The 11901-nt window shown below is 45.4% G+C and overlaps 1 protein-coding gene across 3 annotated transcripts in view; it reads left to right on the forward strand.

The window, feature by feature from the left end:
* The window catches only part of LOC27206379 (broad-complex core protein), an 80655-nt gene that overhangs the window by 63568 nt on the left and 5186 nt on the right, over positions 1–11901 (forward strand). The window contains exon 9 of one of the 3 annotated variants that reach the window (XM_039297151.2): positions 1711–7628. The exons of 1 other annotated variant lie outside the window; for it this stretch is intronic. In XM_039297151.2, the coding sequence (XP_039153085.1) occupies positions 1711–3056 (1346 nt within the window). In that variant the 3' untranslated portion in view covers positions 3057–7628. Of the gene's footprint in view, positions 1–1710; positions 7629–8606; positions 9878–11901 lie in introns of those variants that run through there. One more of the 3 variants, XM_039297155.2, reaches the window with a different exon arrangement.

The raw sequence follows: 11901 nt of genomic DNA on the forward strand, positions 1-11901 counted from the left end.
TAACTAGAACTATACTAACACCTCACAATCAACCAAGCCACCAACTCGATCCCTCTGCTCCGCTCCGCTCCGCTCCACTCCACTGTGAGGGGCGGGTGAGCCACCAATGAAGCGCTGAGTATCTGAATCTGAATCTTAGAGGTGCTCCCCCCCAATCCACTGACCCCCTAACTACCAACCCTCGCACACAACCGAACATTGGAATAAGCCCCCTGTGTGTGAGACCCACCCGTTCCCGAAAGCACGTTTAATCTACCGCACATTTGGTTCTTTTTAACCAGTTCCCCCCGACACCCCGAACCCCAAGAACCCAGAGCCCCACCCAAAGCTCCCACCTATGCAAACCCAATCGAACCCAACACAGGCAACGGTGCTGCGATTGAGTTTGAAAAAAAGAGACACTAGTGACAACCGCAAGAAAAAATTGACAACTTGCAAGTAAACAAAATAAAAACCGAAAAAAAAACATAATAACTAAAAGGGAAAATCAAAATAATACTAAACATTTTATATATACAACAAATCAATCAGGCCAAACATGTTTCAAAATTTTGCTAAACTTAACAAACAATTGAAAAATCACAATCAAAATCGAAATCGTAATCGAGCGAAAAAATGAACGCATACAAATTGGAATTGAAGTCGAAATTGAATCGAAAAACGAGAAATACGAATCGAATCGAAAAAAAAGACAAGACAAATTGGTTTAAAGCATCCACGAAATTCGTGACAAATTATCAACGATCAGAGCACACCCAAATTGGCAAAATAGACACCACAAAATTATCCACCAGTTTACAAGGTCGTCCCCAAGGTCGTGGCAACTGCAAATGCAACTGCACCTGCAACTGCCAACGATCGGGGTGAAAATTTCCGAATTCGAACCGAACCGAAACAAATCCGATTCGGACTCGGATTCGATATCGAATTTGAGCCGAGTTTCCCACCTGCGGCATTATGAACTGTGCAATTCGAGTTCAAAGTTCAACAATATCCATCACAAACTAGCCACAGCAACAGCAACAACAACAGAAACAGCAACAAAACAGTCAACAAACCGTTTTATTACCATTTTATTTCCATGCGTTTTCCCCAAAAAAAAGCCAAAACCAAAAAAAGGAAATGAGAACCAACCCGAAACTCCGAAAACGTGAGATTGCGAATCGCACTCCGAAAATGAATCTGAATTTAAATCTGAACTCGAACAGCGTTTTTTCAATACAAAATTCCTTGATCAAAACCAATGAGAGCCAGATAAATTCCGCACTAAAAAACCAAATGAAGCAACCGACCTAAGCAAAAGATTGAATTAAAACAGTTTATGGAAAAGCAAAGTTAGCAAATGTACATTGTTTTGAGCCTGGATTTGTTAGTGTTATAAAAGTAAACAAAACAAACAACAAACATACAGATACAGATACAAAAAACAGATACAGATACAGATACAACTGCAAATGCAGATAACAGATACTCTGACGTGGACGAAGCCACACTAACACCACAACATCTAGACATGAACGCACCGACTGTTACAGCAACTACTACTATTACTACTACTACTCCAACTACACACAACTAAACAACAAGAAACAACCCAAACCAAACAAACAAACAAACAAACCAACCAACCAAATAACAACAAAGTCAAATATACAGAAAAGTCACTATTGTCTCTTTTTTTCTTCTCTTCCTTTCTAAATGACCGTTTAGGTGGCAGCACCGGCAGCCTACTCAGTGGCGTCATTGTGCCCGGCGGTAGTGGTGGCACCCCTAGTAATAGTAGTAGCAACAACAACAACAACAGCAACAATCAACAACAAAAAGTAGAACAACAGTCATCACCACACCAACTCCTCCAACAACAACATCATTCCACACCACATACCAACAGTCCACAACTGAAGCAGGAACAACCGAAGTCGGGCGGCGGGAGCTGCAAGTCCAGCGACCTGCACATTGCAGCGGGCAGTGAGCGCAGCCTCTCCCGATCCTCAACAGGAATGCCAGACGCCGGCGGGCACAGTGCCACGCCCTCTCCCACCGCCGCCTACCACAAGCGCGAGAGGGAGCGCGAAAGAGAGCGCGAACGGGAGCGGGAGCGCGAGCGGGAACGCTCGCTCGACCATGAGCGCGACTTGGAGAGACCAGGCGGCACCGGATCGCCACCACCGCCGCCGCCGTCGCATCACTCACATTTCGGCCAGCACCCACTGTCGCTGCTGCCCAGCCACCACCAGCTGCACGCGACCCACCACGAGCTGAGCGCCGCCGCCGCCCACCATGCTCACGCCCATGCGCATGCCGCCCACGCCCATGCCTTAGCACGCGCCGGATCGCCAATGGAGCACCACCACCTGTTGCACCACAGACGCGCCTCGCTTTCCCCCTCGGGGGCCGTTTCCTCGGCCAGCGGAGCGGGTGGACGCGGAGGCGGCGCTGGCGGACCGGGCGGACCCGGCGGCAGCCTGCTGTCATCTGTGCGCGCCCAGGACGTGGCACAGGCCAATAGACTCCTTCTGCCCCTGCCCCTCAACGCCTGCCACCGGTGCGACGTGTGCGGCAAACTGCTGAGCACCAAGCTCACGCTGAAGCGCCACAAGGAGCAGCAGCACCTGCAGCCGCTGAACAACGCCGTGTGCAACCTGTGCCACAAGGTCTTCCGCACGCTCAACTCGCTGAACAACCACAAGAGCATCTATCATCGCCGCCAGAAGAACCACCACTCGTATTTCCACCACGGCGCCGGTGTGAGCCAAGCGGGCAGTCCGGGCAGTCGGCTGCATCAGTCGCTCAGTTCGTTGAGCGCAGCAGCAGCGGCGGCCAACAATAGCGTTAATGTAGGCGGTGGATCGGTAGGCGGGGCCGGGGGCAATGCAGTGGCTGCTGCTGCAGCCGCAGCTGCCGCGGCGGCCGAACTGCTTCTCTCTCCGATCGTTGGCGCCGCTGCCGTGGCCGGGGGTACGGCCAGCTCCACGCTCCAGCTGGCGGCGGCGCACCAGCAGCAGCAGCAACAGTCGTCGCCGGGCATTGTCAAACCGTGCATGGACTTCTTATAAGATCAGCAGCAACTCTTGCAGCAGCTGTTCCACGTGGCGCTCAACAACTCCGCGGCGGCAGCGGCGGCTGCAGCGGCAGCAGCTGCGGCGGGTGGATCGGGAGGGGGCCCAGGCGGAGTGGGAGCTGGGCCGGAGTCAATCAACGGAGGCGGACAGGAGTACGGAGGAGTGCAGGGGCCGAGTGGCACGCCCACTGTCGATCTCACCCAGCTGGAGCACTCGGCTGGAGGCGGTGGATTCTCAGCCGCCGCCGCCCTGCAGCACCACCTGCCACACCACCTAGCACACCAGCATCCGATGTCCCACCAGCATCCCCACCAGCTGACACACCAGCACCCGCACCCCCATCCGCACCAGCATCCATATGAACGCATGAATTTACTAGACCAATAAGCGAGGCGCCAGGAAGTATGCTACGAATGATGATCGGGCACCAGACACACGCACACGCGCACATGAAGGCACACACACACACACGACGGAGGAGACGGACGAGGAGGAGGAAGCGAGGAGGAGAAGAAGGAGGAGGAGGAGAAGAACCGACCGAACGAAAAAGGAGCAGAGGGAGATTAGGACTATACTACGACCACGTAGACATTTCAATTTCGGATCTCACAGAACGGAAAATTCAAAGACTTTTTCGGCCAGAAAGAAAACGAAAGAAAACTAAAATACAATGGCGAACATCGAGATAAAGCAATGATGAAAGCGCAAGCAAGGAGAGGAAAGGAAGACAAAAACATTTTTAGGCAAATGGAAAAACTGTGATTATTTACGACTTGATTATAAAGCAAGCAAAAACAAAGGTCTTTTACGATAAAGCTATATATGTATATGTAGCTATATACAAGCATAATGCACACACCGACACACACACACACGCACACTCATTCAGATCGCGCTGGAATCGGACTCGTTACATATAAGGATTTTTTTTGACCATCCCAAATTGGGATGCGAATAGAGTTTGTCACTAAACACTAGATTAGGAGAAGCAGCGCTCCATCGCTTGGAGCCTGGAGCACAGGATAGAAGACTGTAAACAATGCCACATGCCACATGTCCATCCTCATGCTCATGCCCACCCCACACACGCCCCTGAGTATTACCCAATAAATGCGCTGAATGCCATCACCCATCGTCACCCCGGCTCTGAATCTGAATGTGAATCCGATCCTATCTAATCAGATCAGATCAGATCATATCATCATATCGATGTGGGCGGGGATGCAGCCGGGGATCACACTGAATTGCAACCTCTCCCGATTTGTACAGCATTCATATAACTATTCTATCTTCCTCACCACTACACGCTCATGAACAGAAAAACAACAAACAACCAATGCATATATATATTTTTTTTGTTTTTTTGATATGATTGTAAGATACGAGATATATATATAGATATATATATATATACACAGATATATATACATAAACATATGTGTACATTTAGCAGCCACTAAATATTCATCAAATGAGTAGCAAGGTCAATGTAAAAACCGCAACAATGTAAACCTAGCCCTAAGTGAACGAGTGTGTAATACGATTTTTTTTACTTATCTACAACTAAGAGCGTTGCTCCTAAGAAACCACACACGAGTATACATAAATACATAATACATTTGTAAATGTATTTGCATAACTATGAGACGAATACGATATGAATACGATATGAATATAACTAAGACTATGGCTCAGCATAACGCATACGCAGCAAAGCATAAATCAATTTCGAGATGAAAGTCGGGTGGGCGGAGATCTTGGATCGTGATCGTGTATAGGTGGAAATAGCACTGAGTGGAGTTAACCAGATGAGTAAGTCGTGCGCGTTTCGAAGCTTGGGAAGTGGATGGGAGTAACGGGGACCAGGACTGACTAGTGTTAAACTCAACCGAAGGGGGCGATGAGCACTCATCGATAAACGTTAGCTTATATGTATGTAGCTGAAACTCGACAAGGAACAATTTAATTGACGGTCCCCAGTTGAAGTGTCGGCACTTATGGTACGTACTATACTATGCTTTCCAATTGGCACACTTTGCGACTCAAAATGTATAATCAAAATTAGCGACCAGATATTAATTTGAAGACTGATCACTCGAAGTAGAACTTTGAAGGGGGCGAGGTTTAGAACTAGAACAGGCCGTATCAAGTGGTCTCAGGCAAAGAAACCGCAGGAAACGACACTATTTTTTTAGGCGCGTGCAATTTCATCTTGGGTTTTTCGTTGGGGTCCCCATAAGCTTTGGGATAGCGATAGAAAGGATAGTAGCCTTAGTTAAAGGTCAGGACCAAATGACCGATAGTATCTACATATATGAAGATAGAAAGAGAGCGCGAGACAGAGATGAGGAGAGGAGTGGAAGTGGAAAAAAGTTTGAGCGCTGATACGTTGTATGCGAGTATAGTCGAATTTTATATTTTATACAACCTATTATAATTAACTCTTAATGTAACTCACCCACGCATAATCTAGGCGCATGGCGAAATTCTCAATTTCCCCCATGTATGTATTTTTTTTTTCTTGCTTCTTTTGGCAAACGAAAAGTCTGAAAAGTTGATTAAGTTGAATCATCTACGTTTTGATACCAAAATTCGATTTACATAGCTTATGCACGTACGACTACATTAAGTTCACCCTACGTACGAGTACACCCGTAACCGTGTCCGTATCCGTATCCGTACCCGAATCTGTATCTATCTATCAATAAGGAGAACCCTCCGTTTGTTACGCCCCACGCGATCTGAAATCGCCAGCTGCAATGCCATATACCCATATACAGAGCATCCGAGTGCTCCGACCTCACCCCCAAATGTCACCTCGTTTTTATTATATTCAATAAATGTGGAATTTGTAAATCCAGACGCATGTATGTATGTACAGTATGTACCGAGTACAGAGTACTGAGTCACACATAGCAGTTCAAGGAAGTGGAAGTTTAAATGTCGATTATTTAAAACATGTACTACTCACAGACTAACAGACATCGCAGATAACAGTTCACAGTTTACAGTTCACAGATCGCAAAACCCAGTGTGTGTATGAGAGGGTCGTCATGTGAGTACAGAGCCCAGGAGTTACTCAACTTATTACACTGAGGACCTAGCCAACTAACTAAACTAACTAAATAGCATATTGATACTCGAAATAGCAGCAGTAAGGCCTCGATAAGCGAGGCGTCCTAACAGAAGAATACCGAAATACCGAAATACAGAAATACAGAAAACCCAAATCAGAAATGAGAATACCGATTAAACAACCGAATACCAACTAATAATCAATAGTAGGTTCGCCTGTTTATCTTGTGCACTAAGAATATTTTTTCCTATTCGTATAGATGTTCCCCACAGCCTCCCCTAACCGAAGTTCCCAAAATCCCTTGCCAGTTAAGTGAATGTATGCATACTGAACCGTATTATCCAATGAACCATTAGCTCCAAGCCACATAAAGCTTACAATTACAATTACATTAACAACTACAATTACAATTACAATACGCGATATTTAAAAATAAACTAAACTACAGTAACAGTAACAGTAACAGTGCAGTAACTACATGGCTATACATACATAAGTAAAATAGCAAATCCGAGGAAGTAAGAGCAAATGACGGCTTGCCCCCAGCATTCAATCGAATATGCATAGAAATAGAAACCGCAACCGATACAGAAACAGAAACCGAAACCAAAAGGTGTTGAGTGCAGAAGGGATGCGGAGTGGATGTGCACTCTGGTGGTCCCAGATGTTCCATTCGGCGGCTCCTTTCTACGCTCAGGATCAAGGACAAGCCAAATCAGTTAAATATCTTATCTAGTTGGAAACACTCACTCGTACACAAACGCTTGCATACTTATAGCTGTAGAAATATAACCCATACCAATATCAGTAACCACACCCACACCCACAGCCACAGCCACACCGATCGAAGATCAAGTCAGAATTCAGAAGGGAAAACCAGCAGCAGTAGTATGAATACAAACGCAACAGACAGAAGTTTCCTTTGGCGACAATTTCGAATTGTTTTTCCCATAAGCTCGAACTTGAACTCGAACTCAAACTACAATAAAAACTATTAAGTTTTCCACTCTAGCCTAGTAAGAAATGTACATTTTTGTCTCCTGTACGTTCACTTGTACATATTATAAGCAAGGTGCCAGCACTAGAACTAACCCAAGCGGCAAGCCACTCCTACACACACATATATATGCAAAGCAAAGTAACGAAATAACAAAAAAAAAAAAACAAAAACAACAACAAATTAAATAATTAATAATTTTATGTATTTGTGTAAATGTCAAGCAGACAAGACAACACTCTAAGGAAGCAAAACCAAAACCAAATCAAACAAATCCGAACCGAACCGAACTCATTCATTTCGTTATACGTAAATCGGAGAGCAAGATCATTGAAATCAAGTCAGTCAAATGAAAACCGCACACGAAAACACAAACACACTCACACACTCAGACAGACAGACAGAAGGAAAACGAAGTATTTTCATAATTAAAACAGAAATGATATCGTGTTATTATTTAAATAAATAGAATGTATATAAGTGAACCTTTGTATGTGCCGAGGATTTCTTTCTTAACCCGCCGGTTGTCCTGCTACGGAAACCAGGAACCAGGAACCGGGAACTGGAAACGGGAAACTTGGGGCTCTCGGTTCTATGATTCAGTGTCCACTTTTTAATCTCCCCCTAACCCATTCTCCCCCTTCTCCACGGCCCCGACTTGATCCCGCCCGACTACCAAACCTGTGACGCCGTTGAGTCCATAAGTCCATCTATGCGAGTGTCTGGTGGTGGGACCACTCATTCAGTCCACTCCGCTCCACTTCATCCAAAACAACAACGCACCCACCTTTCGAGCGCAGAATGCCGCCTAACCCTGGCATGGTCGCTCTCAGTCTCGCCCCCGTCTCGCCGAACCCCGAGGCCTAACACCAGATCGCTATATTAATCCAATGTCACCCAACCTTCCAACCTTCCACCACCCACTACCCACTTAACTGATAACGCTAGTTGTAACCGTAACTGTTAACTGTCAGTCGATAACACGGGCCACTCATCACCGCCGGTGGTGGAGCACCACTCCACTCAGATCCAGTCCAGTACAGTCCAGTAAGGTCCAGTCCAGTGCACTACGCTGACCCCAATCCGCTCCAAGGATGGAAGTTGGTGATGGTGGTTTAGAAGCTGGCACTGGACCAGAAATATATACCTATGCCTTTTATTTACGTTTTGTATGTATATGTAATGTTATTTATTTATGTATTTTACCATTGCCACATATGCCAAACACTCGAACACACACCTGCAGCTGTTCACCGCACTGCTCGGTGGCTATTCATGTGTGGGCGCCATTCATTAGAAACATTTCAGTTACTCCAACCCAGCGTAAGAATGGTCCGACGCAAAGTTCTATGCGAATAAAACTACTATAAGATATCGGTCAATTTCCGTAGTTAGGATAAGGCTACAACCAAATACCAATACCAAATACCAATCATACCAAACCCAAATCCACCAATCCACCAATTTGCAGGAAACTCGCCCAAGAAACTCTTCTCATGCCAGCTCTGCGGTAAGCTCCTCTGCTCGAAAGCCTCGCTCAAGCGCCACATTGCCGACAAGCACGCCGTGCGCCAAGAGGAGTACCGCTGCGCCATCTGCGAGCGCGTCTACTGCTCCCGCAACTCGCTCATGACGCACATTTACACGTACCACAAGTCCCGTCCCGGCGAAATGGAGATGAAGGACATTAAGCTCTATAACCAGTTCAACTCGTCGATCTGAGACTCAAAGCCCTTGCCGGGCCGCCTTAGCAGCGTGCCACAGCAAAGCCAACAGCCACAGCAACAATTAACAGCGATGAAAGCCAGCACGACCATGACCATGACCATGACCCCGACCACCATTACCACGCCGACTCAAACACCAAGCCAGGCTCAGACTCCTACCTCAATTCCGATGGCAGATCACCAGGATCTAGCCATCTACCCAAAGCGACCAATGCCGCTGAACGACCAGTACCAACTGCTAATACAGCAGCGACAGATAATGACCCTGTACGACTACTACCTCTACCAGCGTAATAGTCACAGCCACAGTCACAGTCGCAATCACGGTCAAAGTCACAGCAGCAGTCACGGCCCTTCGATTGCCACCACGAGCAACTAGATATCGGCTAGAACTAAGCTCAAACTTAAAGCAATGCCATTATGTAGTGATATATATACATACCTACCAATCTATTATACACGACGAACAAAAAAAAAATGTAGGCCCCATCTTTATTATTACGAGGTGGCGACGATTACGAACAATACAATTAATAACGTATTATAACTAAAGACATTAGATGTAAGGTAGTTATATGAGGACATTTGAAACACTTTTAGATTAGACCTAGATTAGTCGGATCAACCTATACATCGACTTGCTGACTTTTTCACAACTCACGCCTATGGACCAGTATATAGAATACGGATATACACTGTTTACACTCTGTGGCCTTCTTTTACCTTATACCTCATACAACGTACTCGTAGTCAATTTTACAATTATAGCTATTTTCGTGTTTCTGTTGGTTCGAAAACGGACGGACCTCGCACAAGTTGCCTTTCTGAATATCTGCGTAATTTTTCACTCTACCTAGACAAACTGGACAGATTATAACGTGCTTTCTTCCGCAACATAAATATACTACTATGAAGCAATAAAATATATACATATATATATATATATTTATAACATATACAATATAACTCGACGACGATAGTTGATAATGAAAGTAAGGCGCAAGAATAAAACTTAGGAGTAAGTCCCCAGTTTGCCGATCAACTTGTGCCTAGAGCTATAGATGTTGAAGCAAGAGAAATAATGGCGTGGCAGCATGCGGCTCGGCTTATCTCAACCAGATCAAGAACAACTACCAAACACAGTTTGTCGAGCGGAGAATAAGATCGAGATGCAAAAGAAGCAAAATCCTGAATCTTGCCAAAATCGGATGGATGATGTAATGATGTACCAGAATGCCAGTGCCGCAACTTGAAATTTACTCGCTACCAGCGTCTCTCTACTCGCACCCGCTACTCGTTATTCAGTCAGTAGAAGATCGCGCGCTTGCTAAAGGTTAGCCCAACATCTTAAACTACATTGGTAGCCAAGTATCCGACCATGCGCCGATACGTAGTTAGTACATACATGCTATCTCCCTCTCATGGCCACGTTCTACACACTGTCCTACTCTCTACTGAGGCCAGCCGTCCCTACTCGGCTGAATCTGCATCTGTCTGTACAAGCATTTCTTCTTCCTCTGTATCTATCCTTTATCTCCTTGCCAAACACACTAACGATCCATTAAGCGTGCTTCGCCTTCTTCGCGAAACGCTCTAATCTGTACAAATTGTTTCTATATGAGAACAATTAACCCGACCAACCACTGCGCAAAATCAGTCAGTATATGGTCAGCTTGGCACTAAAAATATGCACACTCCTCGTCTATACCCGCCGCTCTGGCCACCATCCGCCTGAGTACTCTTTTGTATATTGTAAACCATTGTAAATTGCCTGCTCATCTGCGCTCCGAAATCTACTACCAGTTCTCGATCTGGCTCTCTTTCCACTAGACTCGCCGTAGCTATAATCTAACCACTCATGTACAAAGAACATCTGCGACCTGTAAGTACGACCCACTCACTCGCTACTGTAGTCGATCTTCCTCTCTCTTTCTCTGTATCTCTATTTCTGCCTATCTCTTCGTTTCCTACTCGCTCTATCTTATTCAACTCGCTTACACGTCTAAAACCATGAAATACTCCAAAGCTAAGCCACTTTTAGATGTAACAACAGGGCGCTCACCTATCTATCATCCTATTCACTCTCTATCTCAAGTTTTACTAACCGTAGTGACCAAAGCGATCTCGCTCCTCCCTAACTGATTTGGACATTTTCAGATAAAGTCGCCAGAACAATCACCCGGATGCGGTGGTTTGCCATTCCTCCCACTAACACCCCTTTCTCAGCTCCTTTGTACATCTGATCTTCGAACCTCTGCTCCTCTTACGCAGCGTTGACTTGGCATCTGCGTTTCTGGTACTCGTATTGTTGCCACTTTCCTCTCTCTTTATTTTTCTCTGTCTCATCACCTACTGAACCTCTGGTGCAACTGTAAAAAACCAAGAGTACTACCCACATATGTAAAACAACACTATTTTCAACTATTAATAGAAATATTGAAAAATAGATAACTTAAAAATGTTTAACGAACGCTGCAACCACAAATAGATACTTAGAAATCTGAATCTGCAAATATTTAACTTTTTGTTTTGGTAAGTTTATGACGTCGGAGGGCCACGAATATACACACATATGTAAATGAAATCCAGATTCGCCACGCTTCTTTTACGCTTAATTTATCGAATCGAGTCGGGGCCCCAACTACTTACTGCAATCATAGTTTCTCATTTACTTAACGCTTTCGTTTCGTTAGATTTCCCTAATTAATACACGAAGGAAACCCAAAAAGAAAAACTAAACCAATCTAACAAACCGAAATGCAAATTAAAGTCACCAGAATTGAACCAAAAAGAAGGGCGAAAGCTCGCCAGACACATCTGAAATCCATATTCGAAATGTGAATAGCTTCTAATTTAGACTAATATTTATTGCTTTACTTTTGATTCTTTGCTCTCGCTAATCTCTCTGCATGCCACTCGCTTTGCCTCACAGCTACTCGCTTCGCGCTGATTGCTCGCTTAAGTGTCCTCAATCCTTGGCGACGACATCATCTGCTTGCTACCCCTCATCTTCATCACAAACACACCCCACACACGCTC

This window comes from Drosophila simulans, chromosome X (assembly GCF_016746395.2).
Source record: "Drosophila simulans strain w501 chromosome X, Prin_Dsim_3.1, whole genome shotgun sequence".
NCBI classification, from domain to species: Eukaryota; Metazoa; Arthropoda; class Insecta; order Diptera; family Drosophilidae; genus Drosophila; species Drosophila simulans.